This window comes from Ovis aries, chromosome 23 (assembly GCF_016772045.2).
Source record: "Ovis aries strain OAR_USU_Benz2616 breed Rambouillet chromosome 23, ARS-UI_Ramb_v3.0, whole genome shotgun sequence".
Lineage (NCBI taxonomy): Eukaryota > Metazoa > Chordata > Mammalia > Artiodactyla > Bovidae > Ovis > Ovis aries.
In genome coordinates this window covers 41,624,041-41,642,062 of record NC_056076.1, presented here as the reverse complement: position 1 = coordinate 41,642,062, position 18,022 = coordinate 41,624,041, and the positions used below count along the sequence as shown (strand labels likewise).

General features: G+C 50.5%; 1 protein-coding gene across 10 annotated transcripts in view; it reads right to left on the bottom strand.

Annotated features, from left to right (window-relative positions):
* MTCL1 (microtubule crosslinking factor 1) overlaps nt 1–11,044 on the bottom strand; it is a 111,712-nt gene extending 100,668 nt beyond the window's left edge. For 9 of the 10 annotated variants that reach the window (XM_060405232.1, XM_042239550.2, XM_042239553.2 and 6 more), the window contains exon 1: nt 9,674–11,044. In XM_060405232.1, the coding sequence (XP_060261215.1) occupies nt 9,674–10,726 (1,053 nt within the window). In that variant the 5' untranslated portion in view covers nt 10,727–11,044. Of the gene's footprint in view, nt 1–55; nt 238–9,673 lie in introns of those variants that run through there. The other variant, XM_042239555.2, reaches the window with a different exon arrangement.
* Nucleotides 11,045–18,022: the final 6,978 nt, after the last annotated feature.

Sequence of the window (18,022 nt, the reverse complement as noted above, 5' to 3'; positions counted from 1 at the left end):
GGTGGAGTCACCCATCCACCCATGCCCTGCAGTACTGTGAACTTTCTGCAGTCACCTGTCGACTTCCGGAAACACGTGTGCAATACAGCCTGGGGACTTCGGAAATTCTCACACAAGACAGCATCACCAGATGTCTGTTCAGGTCTCGTGGATCCAGAAACCAAAAACGAGCATGGCTTAGTCATCGCAGCCTCTCAGCATTTACCCCATTCCCAATCTTTCCTTACAGAATCCTCATCATAAATGACGTCATCTCTGCAGGTAATCAAACCCTAGATACAAACCAAACGCTGACCTGAACTTGTGTCTCTAAGACACAAGCTAGGCAGTAAGATGAGTTAGACATTGCCTGCAAAGAACAAACTTCAGGGGGTTCATCCCTGTGAATTGCCCGGGAATTATAACACACCCGCAAATGTCCTTAAAATGCTGTCCCGCCACACCAATCTTGGAACTACGTGACTCATGGTTCTAAAGATAAAACCTTGTGCGCTATTTCAAATACACATCAGTTTGGTTTTTTCCATTCCCCTGCCCTTCATCTCCCATCTCCACTCCACTCTGGGATCAACATGAAGACTCTGGGATACAGAAGAAACCCGGGAGTTATTCCTGGCTCCCGCTTTCCCACCCAGCCTAGCCAACGCAGTGCTGTCAGTTCAGCATCCAACCCTCGGGGCTGTCTCCCCAGGGCTCCACACACCATACTCATCCCGCCTCCATCCCTTTCTAGGGAGCCATAGCCGCCCCCCTCAGCGCCAGCCTGCCCTCTCCCAGGTCCAGGCGCAGGAGGCAGGTCACCTGTGATGGTTTCTCCTTAAAGAGCTCCTCCCCAGCTCGTGGCCAAGCTCACTGTAGGTAGATTGGTCAGAAGGCACACAATGCCCCCTACCCTCACTGTCTCTAGCCCCAGGCCCTGCCCCTCCAATCTGCGCTAAGTCACTTCAGTCATGTCCAACTCTGCAACCCTATGGAGTGTAGCCTGCCAGGCTCCTCTGTCCATGAGATTTCTCCCAGGCAAGAATACTAGGGTGGGTTCCCTCTTCCTTCTCCAGGGGATCTTCCTGACCCAGGGATCAAACCTGCCTCTCTATCTCGTGCATGGCAGGTAAGTTCTTTACCACGAGCGCCACTTTAAAGCCCCTGCCACTTCCTACCACCATTAAATATTATGTTTCTTCCTACTCTTTATCCGTCACTCACACAGGAAGGTAAGCACCCAGAAGGCAGACACCTAGAGTCTCCCAGTGTCCAGAGCAGCGTGAGCCAAACAGCAGGCCCTCAATACATATTTGTGGAATGAATACACTTGAACCTTGGTCAACACCTAGAAAGACCAGCTCCTAAACACAATGCAGACTGGTCATCACCTCACATTGTTTTGTTCCCGCCTTGTAGCGTGATCACGGACAACTCTTCCAAAACCCACAGACATGGCAGTAACATCCAGGGTACATTTTCTATAATAAAGGCTTCAGCGAGGAGCAACTTAGAAGGTGGGAGATTAAGAAAAGCATTCTAGGAATTGTCTTGATTAGTTTCATACTTGATGGCGTAAATGTCTCCAGACTAGGATACTCTTGGTCATCTTTTTTTTTTTGGCTGTGCCACGTGGCTTGTTTGATCTTAATCCCCAGCCAGGGATAGAACCCAGGCCCTCAGCAGTGAAAGCAGCATTCTAACCACTGGACCACCAGGGAAGTCCTCATTCTCATTTATTTTGTTCAGTTAACACTGAGGCTCAAAGGGGAAAAACACGGACACCCTAACCTATCAGCTCTCGTCCTATTCAATAGTTTGTTCCTGGAGTCTGGCCACCCACACTAATCCTGCATTTATTCTCAAAAACCAGGGATTTACTTACAATAAAGAAAAGAGTTTCCCAACAACAGAGCCTCAGGTAGATAAGAAATTGACTAGTAGTTAACCTCCTGCAGATTATTTTATCCTGGATAAGATCACATAGGAGATGTGTACCAAACGAACTGGGAACCCTTGTGGAAAAATAACAAATTGGCACAAACGGTGAAAACCACTGTCCAACCAACTCTGCCTGTGTGCAGCCATCACCTGTAGGGGAAAGGGCACATGTGAGGCATCTGATTCTCCCAAAGCCCGCCTACAGGTTCTTCCACTCTGTCCACACCACCTGCCCAAGAACATGACCCACTCAGCTGACCATGGCTCCAGTGGGGCCTGTTTCAATGGCCCATGAAGGGGAGTGGGTGTTAAAAATGAAAGCTTTACCAACTTCTAGTAGTCAAACGAATAAAATGTTTTTATCTGCTAAAGATTCTTACAGAATTTCTATACCAGTGGTGATAATCTCACTAAAAATAAAAGATGTCTGGGAATTCCCTGATGGTCCAGTGGTTAAGACTCCGTGCTTCCAATGCAGAGGGCACAGGTTTGATTCCTGGTTAGATAACTAAGATCCCACATGCCATGCAGTGGGGCCAAAAAAAAAAAAGTATATATATATAAAAAAAATAAGGTGTTCTTATGTGTCTTAAGAAAGGTAACTCTTGGGGAACTGCCTCCAGTAGTTAAGGCTTTGCCTTCCAATGCAGGTGGTGCAGGTTTGATCCCTGGTCGGGGAGAGCTAAGATCCCATGTGCTTCAAGGCCAAATAATCAAAATGTAAAGCAGATGAAATATTATAACAAATTCAATAGAGACTTTAAAAATAATCCACATTAAAAAATCTTTTTAAAAAAGGTAAATCTTAATGTTGAAAATGTTATGACACATAAGCAAGTTTCATTGACTTTTTTCTTCTTCTTCATGGAGGACCCTTCCTATAAATCTTGTTCCAATAGGAAAGTCTGCTGGAATTGGGGTTTACTGGGTGGAACAGAGGCCAGACAGTGGACAGAATGGACAGGCTGGGCTCTTCAAGGGCCTGGAGAACACATTGACTTCAGGAAGGGCCTTTCAACCTGCAGCAAAGAGATTGTTTCTGATGCCGAATCCCCATGCTGAGCCATGAGAGTCTTGCCCTTGACCCAACCCACACCAGAGGAGAGCAGCCACCACAGCCTACAAGCTTTCAAACAGGCCTGTGCATGTCATCCTCCCATAAAGAGTAGAGAGTTAGTCCTGAATCTTCAAAATCAAGGTCAAGCTTCTCAGGTCCCTTCTGCAAATCTGATTTGACTTTGAGAAAAAGCTTAATCTATGCAGAGGTGTCTGAATACAGTTAGTTAATTATTACACTGGCTAACTAATAAAAATAGTTCAACAGAAGCAATAATCACTGTATATATCCAGGGGTACCCACAAATATCCAGTGGCGTTGGGCATCCGTTCATGAAGGCACTGTGCGAAGGCTTTTCCTTCTACTGAAAGTGTCAGTCTCTTAGTTGTGTCCGACTCTGTGAGACCCCATGGATGGCAGCCCACCAGGTTTCTCAGTCCACGGTATTCTCTGGGCAAGAACACTGGAGTGGGTAGCCATTCCCTTCTTCAAGGGATCTTCCCAGCCCAAGGATTGAACCTGGGTCTCCTGCATTACAGGCAGATTCTTTACCATTTGAGCCACCAGGGCAGCCCTTTCCTTCTAGAAAGCTTGGCAAGTCATTAATGCTGAAAATTACCTATTACTCAAAGATGAATCTTAAAATGTGACATAGTCATAAAAAAAATATGATAGGACTTCAGATACAAAAATGTTCTCTGGTTTTTCAGACTTTGTATTGGGGGGTCCCTCATCAACCCTACCATTAAACACTAGTTATGCTCTATGGACGCCTGCACCCCCACTGTGGACTGAAAAAGCCTGTTCCAGGGCTCAATGTACCCACACCTCCAAATCACTCAGCAGGCCAGATGTAAACAGCTAATGGTTCTTGGCATAAATAACCACTAACATTAGTCGCTTTGAAAAGAAAATTAGAAAGAGACTGTAATTGCATGTATTTGAATCACTGCTTTTATAACTCATATTTTATCTAAATTTGTGGACCAGCAGACACCCTTTCTTAAGCACTTCGCCTTCGATACTAAGCCTACAATAAGCCTGCAGGGACACATGCCCCCACAAGATGGACAAAGAGGCCAAACCCACACTGGTGAACACACCCAAAGCCTCTCGGCTGATAAATGGAAGCCCAGCTACAAACCCAGGCTTTCTGGCTCCACACACATACTCTTTCCAGTAAATGGGAGAAATTATCAGCAACCACCAGGACACGTGAAACAAGAAGCTTTAAATCACACTTGCAAAAAGCCTGTCGGTGCAAAATAACAGCAAGCTAACGTTTAGAACTTGACATTGTCAACGTGTGGGTATATTCATTTTCACAACTGGTCCTCACCAAAGCACCGCAATGTGCAGAAAAGGTATTAATACCCTCCATTTTTAAAATGAGCATACTGAAACCCTAAAAGTTTAAATGGCTTCCCAACACTTGTCTGTTGCAGAGACAGGATGAGGCCAGGGTTTCAACTCTTTTCAAAAAGCCTTGAAAAAAAACAATTTTCAGGTTCAGTGAAAAGAAGTTATAAGAAAAGCAAATTACAAACCATGTAGGCAGGAAGCAGACATTTGAAAAGCAAAAACTGTGATTATTCAGATCAGGGTCATGATGGGAGAGCGATTTTTCAAATGAACATTAATTTTCTGACAGCATGCTCTAATCTAGAAAACATTGTATCAAAGAACCTTAAAGATGTCTGCCATTTAAATGCTTAACAAACCCAATCAAGCAGAACATATAATGTTTCTGGTAGACTAAATTTACACACAGTAAGAGCAGAAAACTGTTGGTTTTTAATACAGATAATGAGAAAATTTCCCTTAATCAAGTTTTATATTGAATTAACAACAGGTCTGTCAGATACTCAAATGTTAGATCATTATCTCATTAAAAAGCTAATCTAGCTTTAACTAAATATACTTTTCGAATTTTGTATAGCATGAAACCTTGAAGTACTAGAGAGCTCCCCAACTATTCCCCTTCACCTGCAGATAACAAATCAAGCTTTATTTTATACTCATGAGTGTGTTTATGTGTGCTCAGGAGTATCCAACTCTCAGTAGCCCCATGGACTGGAGCCCACCAGGCTCCTCTACCCGTGGAATTTTCCAGGCAAAAATACTGGGTACCATTTCCTTCTCCAGGGGAGTTTCCCGACCCAGGGATTAAACCCGTCTGTTGCATCTCCCTGCACTGGCAGGCAGATTCTTTTACTACTAGTGCCGTGTGTGTGTGCGCGCGTGCGTGTGTGTGTGCGTGCGTGTGTGTACATACACACATCAGATTTAAGAAAAAATGAGGTACCATGTGTGCACTAGAATAAACGAAGATTAAAATGTCAAAGAAAATCTCTTTGAGGATAGTTTATCCACAAATATAAAAACCAAATCCTTGGTTTCATAGTAAAAGTGATGAAAACCCTTGATCATACTGATGATCTTATCAGACCTTAATTCCCTTTAAACAACTTAAAATCAATAACTAGTCCTACTTTAGTCACTCCCTCTTTAAACAGACTCAATTTAGACAGTGAGCAGTCAGCTGGCTGCCGTTGCGATAATTCCCTCCTGTGGGAGTTGCAGACCCTTAACTATTATCTACTGTAATATACAAATAATCCACCTCCTTTCCCTCCCATGAGTGAAAATGTGCTCCGCAGAGTCCCAGCTGAGGCTCAGAAGGCACAGGGGGGCTCAGCCATTGTTTACAAGTGCCAGTTCATCCAGCAGCCACGGCCCCCCTGTGCCCTGGTCCACATTATCTCGCCACCTAAGATGATTACCGCCGCTTGTTTGCAGGCTGAATAAAGAATGGGTGTGGAAAGCAGAAGGTCAGGAAAGAATAGGGACACTGTCTGCTTCAACCTTCCAGGAGGGAGGGGGGTAGGCAGGGAGGAGCTGAAGCACTTTATGCTCAGAACTGTTTATTCTTGCCTCAGTGTCCACCCCACCCCCACCCCTTCCTGGCCATTCAGAGCGCCTGGAATCTTCACGGCCAGATTTAACCAAATCATTGCAGATCCTGAAACTCCCAAGACCCCAAGAGAGAGGCAGGAGGCCGAGGCCAGCCAGTGCTGAGGCAGTGCAACCGATCCACTCGAATGGCCTCCCCAGCAGCCCCCTTGAGAAATCACTGCTCTTCCACATTCCCATGGTGTCTGCTCTGAGCTAGCAGGCACTTTGCTTGTTTTCACCAAAAATAATTCTTAGGAGGTAACCAAAAGGGCAGAGCAAACTTAGCAGCCCTCCCCAGGCCAACCTTGGAGCCCCCTCAGGACAGGGGCACTTTGGAGTACACTACTTGGGGGTGGTGGGAGGGGTGTCATGCTAGCATCCCCCACCAACATGAGAAGCATTTTTGAAATAGGCCAATAAATGCAAAGCAATTAAACCCTCCTGAAAAGCCTGTGGAAACAGAACATAATTAATATGTTCACAATGAGCTCCAGGGCTTGTCTGATTGTCTTTGGGCGCTGGAGCAAAACACAGTGATGGTGGGCAGGCAGCATTTCTCAGACACGCTGGTCACTAAGATGGACCTGAGTCTGGTCTGAGAAAGAAGCAAAGCCCTTTGGACAACTGACCTCAATCTCCTATCTTCACTTCTGAAGCCTTCCAAATTACATACAAGTTCATCTCTAGTCAAGGGCCAACAGGGCTTTTCTGACTGCTTTCATGCAAAAAGCCAGTTACCCGGTTACCCGGACTGAGTACTTACTCATCATATAGTCACCCTGCTTCCCTGGTGGCTCAGTGGTAAAAAATCTGCCTGCCAGTGCAGGAGATGCTGGTTCGATCCCTGGGTTGGGAAGATACCTTGAAGGAGGAAATGGCAACCCACTCCAGTGTTCTTGCCTGGAAAACTCCATGGACAGAGGAGCCTGGCGGGCTATAGTCCATGGGGTTGCAAAGAGTCAGAGACGATTTAGTGACTAAACAATAACAACATCTAGTCACCGTGGTGCCTTGTGATGGCAGTATGACTCAAGGATGGCCCCATTCAGCTCCACACAACAGAGGCAGGCGCTTCTCTGTTGACAGCTGATTTTTGGAAAAAGACAGCATTCTGGCCAAAAAAACAAAATTCCACTCGAATTTCCCAATCAATAACACATCATCCTTAGTTTTCTGCTTCATTACTCTCAGATCATTCTTCTCAGTAACTTGAGTTTCATACAATAATGGTGACAGAAATGACTTAGGAAAGCCTGTAATACTTGCGGTCACCATCCTCCAGAATATATCAAAGTAAAATTTCTGGGTGGAGTCTCCCACTTCTAATCTCCAGAGTCCTATGCAACGTCCCCTAAGGAAGGAGTAGGTCAGGGACTAATTTATCTGCCATCTAAAAAAAAAACAAAAACAAACACTGGCACATGCTCTAAAACCCGTGTGCAAAAGTAGGCTTATAGCAAAGGTCATTGCTCTGTGAGGTCAGGGATCCTCCCAGCCCGATTCCACACATGTGGGCAGGCTCACTGACCTTTAGAAAAGTCTAGCAGGACTGTTCTCTTTCATCTCCAAATTGAATGATTGTCACTTAAGCTACTGAAGAGACAACCATGTAACTCACACATGTGTTTGTGATCAGCCTGATGTCCCAGCCTCCCCAGACTGCCTCTGCCTCTTCTCTCCTGCTGTCAGAGGAACCACTGGGAGATGGACTTGGGTCGGAAACGTTCGGCCATGACCGCCACAGGAAATGGCAGCTGACATTTCCCACAAATTAAACACTGCTGGGGGGGTCTGTGGGATCCCGAACTGTCCAGTGGAGAGGTGCTCACTGTGGCCCTTTGGCCTAAAAAGAGAGGTTCCCCAGAAAAGCTAAATGCTAGGTATGGCCCAATCTAATAAGACAACTCTAAGGCAGGTGTGGCTCTTCTCAGCCTTGGCAGAAACAAGGATGCAGCCTGGAGCTGGGAGAGAACAGAGGTCTGGAGGCCAGGGAAATACCAGCTGCATCACTTACTAGCTGGGTGATCTTGGACACATAGGTACGTCTTCTCGGATCTCAGCAACCTTGTCAGTGAAATTAGGGTTGTGATAAATACAACAAAGATACCCTATGTTGTGAGATTTGCTGAAATATCAAACACACCACAGCAGACTCCAGGGTCACACTTACTTCCTTCACTGAGAATCCAACGATGTGAAAAAAAAAATAATAATAATAATAAAGCAAATAACCAGCCACCTGAGTGAGCCCTGAAATGACGCTGAACTGCCTGTCAAGAGAAACATCTATTTGCACTGAGGCTACAAAACTCAAAGATGGTCTTTCTCACCCTGGAGCTTACCTCCAGGGCAGATTTACAAAAGCCCTGGTTTCACAACAGAGTAACGCTAATACCTGGCCCTTTCTCTTCCATACTCTCCCATTTCACTCTGTTGTCTATTACATAAGAGTCGGTGACCAGAGCAAATGTACTACTGGAAACATTTCATTCGGAGTCCCCATCTGCTCTCTTTTCCCACAGCGATCCTCCTCTGCCTCTTTGAACAGGATAAAACCACCATAGGGGCTCAGTGGGTTAGAGCAGCCTCTACGGCTTGGGTATAGGAACACTCCTCAGTCCACTGCTCTGATCCCAGCTTAATTCCGCAGATCACCTCCACGCACCTTAAAAGCCCACATCCTTGTCCCACCAGCCACCCGGGACCTCCATCAGGGAGAGTCAGCCTTTGCTGAGAAAATGGGGAGAATCACAAAACGCACTGATGGAGGAGGGCCGCTGCTTTTGGGACGAGATATATATTTAACCATCTTAACAGAAGGAGATTTACACGGTGGAGCTGTTGACTAACCTGAGCCTCACAATAAATTAAGACAGATGCATTCAGTACCACCCTCCTTGCTTTGGAGTCACCCAGCGTGCCCTGACCTCCCCATCCCACACGGTCTAAATCCTCTTTTCTGCAGCGCCTGCTCTCCTCCTCCTCCTCCTCCTCCTGGAAAACATGGAGTCTGACTTGTGCCCCAAAGCTACCAAGACCCAGAAGCCACTCAGAGCAGGCCGCGCCGCAAAGTGCTCGATGCGACCGCAGAGGCTGCGAGTCCCTCGAAAGAGAGGGCGCGAGTGGCCTCTCCTGACACGGAAAAACCGGCTGGTGGACGCGTGCAAAGGACCGGCCAGCAAGACAGCGTGGTCTCCCCGCCCAGGCCGCGCTCAAGGGACTCCTGAGCCGTAGGTTTTTCACTAAAAGCGGCGTGACCCTGCTGTCTGTGCCCGGGGGAGACTCGGAGAGCACCTGGCCTTCTTAACTGCGGGAAAAGGGGAAGGTGAGTCTGCATCCTCCGAGACCCGCACTCGGCCCACTGGGTCCCGCTCAGAATTTCTTGGCTGGGGACAATCCGCGCCCGCAGGTGAGGGGGCAGGGGGTCGACTGCGTCTCCAAAAAGCAGTTACAGCCGCCTCTCTAGTTAACGCAGCATCAACTGGGGCAGAGGCATCCGCGGGAAGACGCGACTTTCTAAAATCAAGCTAAGTGGGTGGAGAAGCGGCTGGACCCACAGGTCTCGCTGCTCCTTCCACAAGTTTGGCTCAAGTTCCCAGCGCCCGGCGTGTCGGGCGCAGGAAAGTGACTGGCACCGGGAGGAAGCGCTTTCGGGGCCGGGACGCCGGTGCTCGCGGGTCCCCGCCCGCACCCAGACCTGCGGACGCCGCCGGGACACCTGCGGCAGGGCAGGCCGCGCACCTTGAGATAGTCGTTCTCTGAGCGCAGCTCCTCCATCTCCCGCAGCAGCTCCTCCTCCTCGGCTGCCGGGACCAGCCGGTGCTGCTCGTCCGGCCCGTGCTCCCTGGGGGTCCCGGGACCCGTTCGCTCCGGCGGAGCGCGCCCCGCGACATCCTCCACCACGCCCGGCCCCGGCGACGCCGAGGGGACCCCGCTGGGGCTGTTCCGACCCCCAAGGCAGGCGGCGGGGGGCGCGGCGAGGAGTCCCGGGGGCTCGGGGCTGTCTGGCGGCGCCCCCCGAGTTGGGGGGCTGGTCGTGGGGGCTCCTCGCAGAGGTTCCCGGTCGCTGGAGCCGGTGCCGGACTCGGCGTCGCTACTGGCGGCGGGGAGCAGGCGCTGCTCATCCGAAAGAGGGTCGGAGGGGCAGTCGGAGAGATCGGAGCTGCTGTCTGTGTGGCTGATGCGCGAGCCGGGGGCCGGGGAGCCGGCGGCGGAAGTCACGGCGAGGATCACAGCGGGGACGGCGACGGCGGGGACCCGGGGCCCGGCGGCGCGGGCGGGGACCGCTCCGGAGGCGCGTTTGGCTCTGCGGCCCTTGGCAGCGGCGGGCGGCGGCTCGGCCCCGGGCGGTGGCTTCCCTACCCGGGGCAGCGGCTCGGCGGGCGCCGCGCGTGCCACCCTCCTGGGGCCCGGAGCGGCCTTAGCGCCCCCCGCTGCCCTGGCCCCGGCGCCCGGCGGCGGCTTGTCCTTCGCGCCGGGGGCGCCGCCGCTCCGCCGGGAGAGGCGGCCGGGCGCGGCCGGGGGCCCCGGTGAGGGCGGCGCCTTGCCCGCGAGGCTGGGAGAGCGCGGGGCGGCGGGCGCCGGGGCTCGGGCCGAGGAGGGGGCGGCCTGGACGGGGGCCGCAGGCCGGCCGTGCAGGTCCTTGAGAAACGGTCTGGCTGGTGAGGGCGCGCGGTGCAGCCGTCTCCGTTCCGCCAGCGGGTGGAGGTGGTGGTGGTGGCGGTGGTGCTGGCCGGGCGGCTGCGGCTTTGCGTCCTGGGCGCCGCCGCCCGCGGGGCCGTTCAGCGTCTCCATGGCCGGGGCCCGGGCCGCGAGCAGCAGCTCGGGCGGCGGATGCTCCGGGCGGCGGCGGCGGCGTGCAGCCTCCCCGCGCGCCCGCTCATCACTGTCCGCCAGCCCCGCCCGGTCTGCGTCCCGCGCTCCCGCGCGGCCGCCGGCCCCGCACCCCGGCCCCGAGGATCCCTGCGGGGTTCGCCGCCGTCTCCTGCTCTCCCCGGGCCGAAGTCACTGGTGCTCGCGTTCTCCCGGCGCGGTGGCTCCCAGTCTCTCGCATCCCCGGCAAGCGGCGCGCCAGGCTCGCACACCAGCCCGAGTCCGGCGGCGGCGCTGGCTGCGCGCTCCCAGCTCCAGCGCCCTGCTCCCCGCCCACGGCCCGCCCTGCTCCCCGCCCGCCTCGGCCCGTGTCCTCCCCCCGCCGCCCTCCGCCGCCGGGTGCGCATGCCCCGCCTCCCGCCAGCCGGCGCGGCGGTGGGGGCGGGGTTGCGCTCCCTGGCGGCGCAAGATGTGCGGGCCTCCAACCCTCTCCGCCTGGGACCCTCGTGCTTGTGGGGGCTCAGGGGACAGTGTGGGAGCTGGGGAAAGGAGGAAGGGGGCAGGCGCAGAGGCGAGGTCGGGGTGGGAGGAGGCTGGAGGCGGGGGAGGCGGCCGGTGTGCCCTCTGAGGGGTGCGCCTCGGGGTGCCGGCGTGGAACAATGCCCCCCACCCCCTCGCCACAGGCCCCTGCATCCAGCCCGGCCTCCCAGGGCCTCCGAGTTCTGCCCCGCCGGAGCTGGGCCGAAGTCCACACTACTTTGAGGACTGGTGTGACCACCGCCCCCCACCCCAAGCGCCGCAGCGCCCTATCGCGTCCGAAGGCGCACGGGGCTCCACAGTTGGCACCCAGTGGCCTCTGGAGCCCCAGGGAAGAGCCGCTGTCCGACGCAGCTCGCCGAGCTCCGGGTCAGTAAGGGAACTCACGTGTAGTGTCGGCTGCGAGCCAGGCCCTAGTAGACGCCCCACAGGCATTGTTTCATTTCACCCTCGGAACAAGCCCGACTCTGAACTCCTGTCTTCTTGAAGGACGAGGCGTGGGCGCGGGAGGTGAGGTCAGTGCAGTGGCCCGTGCACACTGGCCCGGACTCACACCCGGGCTTGTGCAATCCTCAGCCCTGCACGCCCACCCCTCGGAGAATGAGGCCGGTAGGCCACTGGAGAGTTATCGTGGGCCACTGACCTTTCCAAACCTCTGTTCCTGCCCCTGTACAATTAGAAAGTACCTCCATCTGAGTGTGGGGTCTGATCAAGGATGAGAAAACACTGTCAACTGTAAAGTGCTTTTCAATATCAGTGAGTGCAGGTTTTGTCCCAGGTGTTGGATTGTAATAGAGAAAAACCTTCCTGTTCTATTACAAGTTAATCACTAAAGGCATGTTGCTATGAGCTTAAGTTATAATGGCTTGCCCATCTCTGGGAACCCCACCTGCCAGGGAATGAGATTCAGGCTCCAGCACCTTTGTTAAGCTCCCAGAAGATTCCCTGGCCAGGCCCCACCTGTCAATGGCTGCTGGAAGGAAGAAATTAACACTCCTCCCTCCAGAGTTGGGCCAGAAACTGGTCTCTATCCCCTCCCCTTTTTAGTATAAAAAAAGTCTGAATCCTAACTTGGGGGAGATGGCTCTTTGGGACAGTAGGCCATTGACTTCTGGGGCTGCTAGCTCTTCACTATTCCTTGTGCCAACAGCTCATCTCTGGACTTACTGGCTTGTCAGGTGGTGAGCAGAGTGAGCTGGGACTCAGTAACAGGATGATGGGTAAATATCCAGGGAATAAGGGTCAGTCTGCCAGTCTAGGTGGAGGCAAAGGCAGGCAGTGCTTACAAGTTGCTGGGGTGGGCAGGGACCCTGAGCCCAGGTAAGCGCCCAGGATATGTAAGTGAGTGCCCAGGATGTGTGCAGGGCAGAGGTTGTAGGTAAGACGACCCTTAGGGTGGATGGGACCAACTGTCCCATGGGGAATTTGGGTGTTATTCTCAATGCGGGGAGCTGCTGGAAGATGCTGAAAGTGAAAGAAAGTCAAAGTGTTGATCGGTCAGTCATGTCTGACTCTTTGTCACCGCATGGACCTAGCCTTCCAGGCTCCCCTGTCCATGGAATTCTCCAGGCAAGAATACTGGAGTGGGCAGCCATTCCCTTCTCCAGGGGATCTTCCTAACCAAGGGATCAAACCTGGGTCTCCTGCATTGTAGGCAGACTCTTTGCCATCTGAGCCACTGGGGGAATCTCTGCTTAGAAGGATCCCAGCAGCCAGGAGAGGGAGGCAGGTGACAGGGGGTAGTTAGTGGCTGGGGCCCAAAGTACAGATGAGGGCAGTGGTAGTGGCAATAGGGAAAAAAGGGGACAGACCTGTGAAGAGAAAGGAAAAACAACCTGTAAGGGAAAAGAATCTGAAAAATAATCTATCTGTATAACCGAGTCTCCGTGATGTACACCTGACACTAACACGACGCTGTAAATCGACTATTCTCCAATAATATGTATACATTAAAAACAAATGCAAAAAAAAGAAAAAGAAAACTAGACTCCAAAGTCTGTGATCTTAAATCACCTTACTTAGCCACCTCCTTCAAAAAATGCAGGATGAAGTCATCATTGATGCAATAGCTATGAAGACCACAGTCATCTATCATGGGGTATTTGCAGAAAATTGACACAGGCGGTGACAACACTGAAAAAGGCTGACGGCGCCCTGCCCCCACGCCGGTCCCGCCAGCGGTCCCCAGAGGGCGCTCTAACGCTCCCGGCTGCAGGTGGTTTGATCCTCACAAAGTGGCCCCTGTCAGTCCTCCTGGAGCTCCGCCGCCTTGAACTCTGGGACCTTCTCCTCCACCTTCTTGCAGACACCCAGACGTTTCCAACACTCTCCTTTTTCTCGGGAATTATATCCAAGACTCAGCGCAAGCTTGCCAGCTCCTCACACCACATCTTATCTTGCTAAGGGCCAGCTCAAAATGTTGCAGTCAGCTAGTTTTCCAAAAATATCAGCCAGCTTTGTCGCCTGCTTCCTTTCCCTCAGGTAATAAGTCAAACTTCGTCCTCTGAACGATGAGCCTGGCGACTGTTTCCACTGGACACTGGCGAGGAGGAACGCTGTCTCTGTTCCTAGCAGGCAGTGCGTTACAGGTGCACACGGACACCTGCTTGCATCATGAATATTTTTAAAGTCACAGGTGATTTTGAAATAATGTTTTCTTCTTGTTAATCAAGTTAGTCTAAAGGCATCAGGGGTTTGCTATTTAAAGGAGCCTTCAAAGCACTTTGCACTGGAATGAGTGCTCACTCAGTTGTGTCCGACTCTGCGACCTCACAGACTGTAGCCCGCCAGGCTCCTCTGCCTGTGGGATTCTCCAGGCAAGAACGCTGGAGTGGGGTTGCCATTTCCTCCTCTGGGGGCTCTTTCTGACCCAGGGAAGGGACCTGCATCTCCTGCATTGGCTGGCAGATTCTTGACCATCTGAGCCACTAATACCAGTGGAATAATCTCCAATACCTTAAAATGTAAGCAAAGCAAACTTGGAGTGAGAGAATTCTAGTCTGTTTGCAGAGTTATATAAAGTGGAATAAAATATTTTTTGACTCATAGAGGGGAAAACATACAACTGCCTGTGGCCAACAGTCACCCGAAGAACATCTGTAACCTCAAAACCTTAACCACAGAACTTACCTCTTTTCCAGTTTTTCCCTCTTATTTTAACACGAAGGCACATTCAGAATATGAATTCATCTGATCTAAGTCTGAAAAAGTAGCCTCTTTAAAAAGAGTGAAAAGAAGAAACTTAACAGAAGGGGCTATTTTTTTGGCATTTCAGGAATGTTGAGGTTGAAAAGGGACAATGGGAAATCAGGGGGCCCACTTGGGGGTCCCGGTGCGTCCCAGCATCCCAGATGCCCCTGCAGGGTTACAGCCAAAATGCCACATGGGGCTTGATGCGGGCTAGTCCTACAGGGGCCCCCGTCTCTTCACATGACTAGACCGGCCCTTGTGTGTAGCGTGGTGGTTCCTGATGACTTCTGAGGCCCATAAACCCTGAGGACATCAGAGTCTCCTGGGGAGTTTGTTATAAATGCAGGTTCTGTGGCCACAGGCCCTGGAGCTCTGATTGAGAAAGTGTGGTGTGGAGCCTGAGATCCAAACTTTTAACAAATTCCTTTGATGCAGATGACCCTCTGACCACACCTGAGAAGCCCCGAGTTAGATTCTAACACAGCTCCACGCTTGTCAATTGCACTTCCTCCTGGTTCCAGGTGAAAGTCCTTCTGAAGCTGGTGGGAGATTCTGGCTGATAAGAGATGGAAAGACCGCAATGAAGGCTTGGCCAGTTAAGCTCCAGCTGTAGACAATGTGCAGTGTCCAGGCCTGTCCTAGACCCAGAGAGAGTCTTGAGGTGGTAGGCATCCCTCTGATCTGTGAACCCAGAGCGAGGAGCTACATGCAGGGGGAAGGAGGCTCTTTGCTCCTGAGCAGTGGTTCTTCATGAGGAGGGAGTTCCCTGGTGGAGTATCTGGGAAGTTTGTTGTGGTATTTTTTGTTGTTGCAAAAATTGGATCGGGAGCACGAGCTGACTTTCTGAGGGGAGTCGGGATGCTGTATGTTTTGCAATATTCCCAGAGAACTGCCCCCTCCCCTAACCATCACTGCACAACCTCCCAAAGTCCTCCTGAAACGTTCACAAAGGTTAACAAAAAAAAAGAGCTACCATTATCTGAGCCTAGGGCCTAACTACTTAGTCCAGGCTGGCTGCTGTGACAGAATTTCACAGACTAGGGGCTTGTAAGTAACAGACATTTGCTTCTCACCTTTTGCAGGTTGCAAGTCTGAGCTCAAGATGCCAGCAAAGTCAAGTTCTGGGGAGAGCCCATCATCTTTTTGAGTCCTCACCTGGAGAAGGGGCAAGGGATCTCTCTGGGGCCTTGTCTATAAGGACCCTAATCCCAACCCTGCAGCCTCCACCATCTTGAGCTAATCACCGCCCAAAGGCCCCACCTCCTAACACCATCCACCTCAGGCACTAGAATTTGACATGAGGTTTAGTGGGACCTGGGCTTCCCTGATAGCTCAGTTGGTATCTACCTGCAATCCCTGGGTTGGGAAGATCCTCTGGAGAAGGGATAAGCTACCCACTCCAGTATTCTTGGGCTTCCCTTGTGGCTCAGCTGGTAAAGAATCCACCTGCAATGTGAGAGTCCTGGGTTCGATCCCTGGGTTGGGAAGATCCCCTAGAGAAGGGAAAGGCTACCCACTCCAGTATTCTGGCCTGGAGAATTCCATGGACTATACAGTCCATGGGGTCACAAAGAGTTGGATACGACAGAGCGACTTTCACTTTCACTTTGGGGGGACCCAACATTCAACCTATAGCACTGCTTCACACCTAAACACCCTTTCACATATAAGGCAGTGTTTTTTTGTGTTGTTTTAGTATTCATATATACTTAAAAAAATAATTTTAATTATTTGTTCTTGGCTGTGCCTGCTGCATGCAGGCATATCAGGCAGCGGCCTCTCTTGTTGTGGAGCACATGTTCAGGGCGTGCAGGCATCAGTAGTTGTTACTCACTAGTTGGGCTCACTAGTTGTAGTGTGCAGGCTTAGTTGTGCCATGCATGTGGAATCTTCCTGGACCAGGGATTGAACCTGTGTCCCCTGCATTACAAGGTGGATTCTTAACCACTGGACCACCAGGGAAGCCCCAATATATACTTTTTTTTTCCAAAAGGCATGCAGCTGCAATAGAAATCAAGACTAGACTTCATTTTATTTGGAGGTTTACAATGAGGTTTTCATCTTTGATCATTTCATCGTCAATGGCAGTGCCACTCAAATTATTTGAATCATCAATACAACACACCTGTATTTGCATTTTAGCAGTTGTCTCTATGCATAAGATCCAAGTACTTCTTTGTATATATTTCCTAGTGTATTTGTAACCTTTATATGTTGAGCACCTGAAGCTTAAAGACAAAAAGCAGTATTTACTTAAATCATAAATTTATAAAAATTTTTGACATCTTATATCAGAAAATGTCTATGATATTACTTTTAAGTGGTACTATTTCCCTTAGGTCATTCATTCTCAAATTTTAGGATGTGGAATAATCACCTAGTAAGTTTGTTTAAAGGCTTCCCTGGTAGCTCAGTGGTAAAGAATCTGCCTTCAATGCAGGAGATGCGGGTTCAGTCCCTGGAATGGGAAGATACCCTGGAGGAGGAAATGGCTACCCACTCTAGTATTCTTCCCTGGAGAATCCCATGGACAGAGGAGCCTGGTGGGCTATAACCCACGAGGTCGCAAAGAATCGGACACAACTTCACAACTGAGCAACAACTATGTTGAAATACATATTTTAAATAACTTTCTTATTTCTCTTTTATATTACTATAGTGAATTATATTTATTTTTAAAAATACGTATTTCGGGAAGAGATTTCACACTGACTCTTTCACAAAAGTAAAGGGCATTTGTAAGAGCAAGCTAGACAACGGGCTGAGACTTCTGAAGAGAAAGAGCTGAGCTATTGTGGAGGGTGCCCCCTCGTGGTGAGTTCTGGGATGGCACCTCTTCCCCGCAGGAAGAAAATAGCAGAATCTAGGTGTCCCCTCCAAGCAGAGAGGAAGAGGAGGTTGGTGATTCTAAGACACGCCCTTTAAATGAAGGAAGCAGTATTCCCTTATGCATGCTTGCTACACTTGAAAAAAAAAATCTGATTCCTTTCCTCTTACAACATAACTGCTAAAATTTGTAAAATTATTTTTTAATGATTGTGAGATTCTCAGCTTGATGTCCACTGAAAAGATATTGCTGAAAAAAAGGAAAGTTCAGAACTTCCCTGACAACCCAGTGGGTAAGACTCTGTACTTCCAATATAGGGACACGGGTTCAATCCTTGGCCAGGGAACTAAGTTCCTGCATGCCGCATGGTGCCACCAAAATAATAATAATAGTGAATAAGTAAATGAAAACTGATCAAAGTATCTTTCCTGATTGGGACAATTAATGACTTACATTGTCACCCCTTTAGTTTAGAATGTTGCTCATTTCCTCATGCAGATTTTAAAATATAAGGCATATCTTGTTTCGTTGTAATTAACCATTGTTTATTTACCTACTTAAAGAGTTACAACCTTTCAGAACAGAAATGGAGATATGCCAATAACGACTTTCCTCTTGCTGATTCGAGCATTTCAGCCCAACTTCAATGCTCATCGTTTCATACGAAATAAGAGTAGTTTCACATGGAAAGCAGAAATGGAACAGGCGTGTGTAGGTTTCATAGC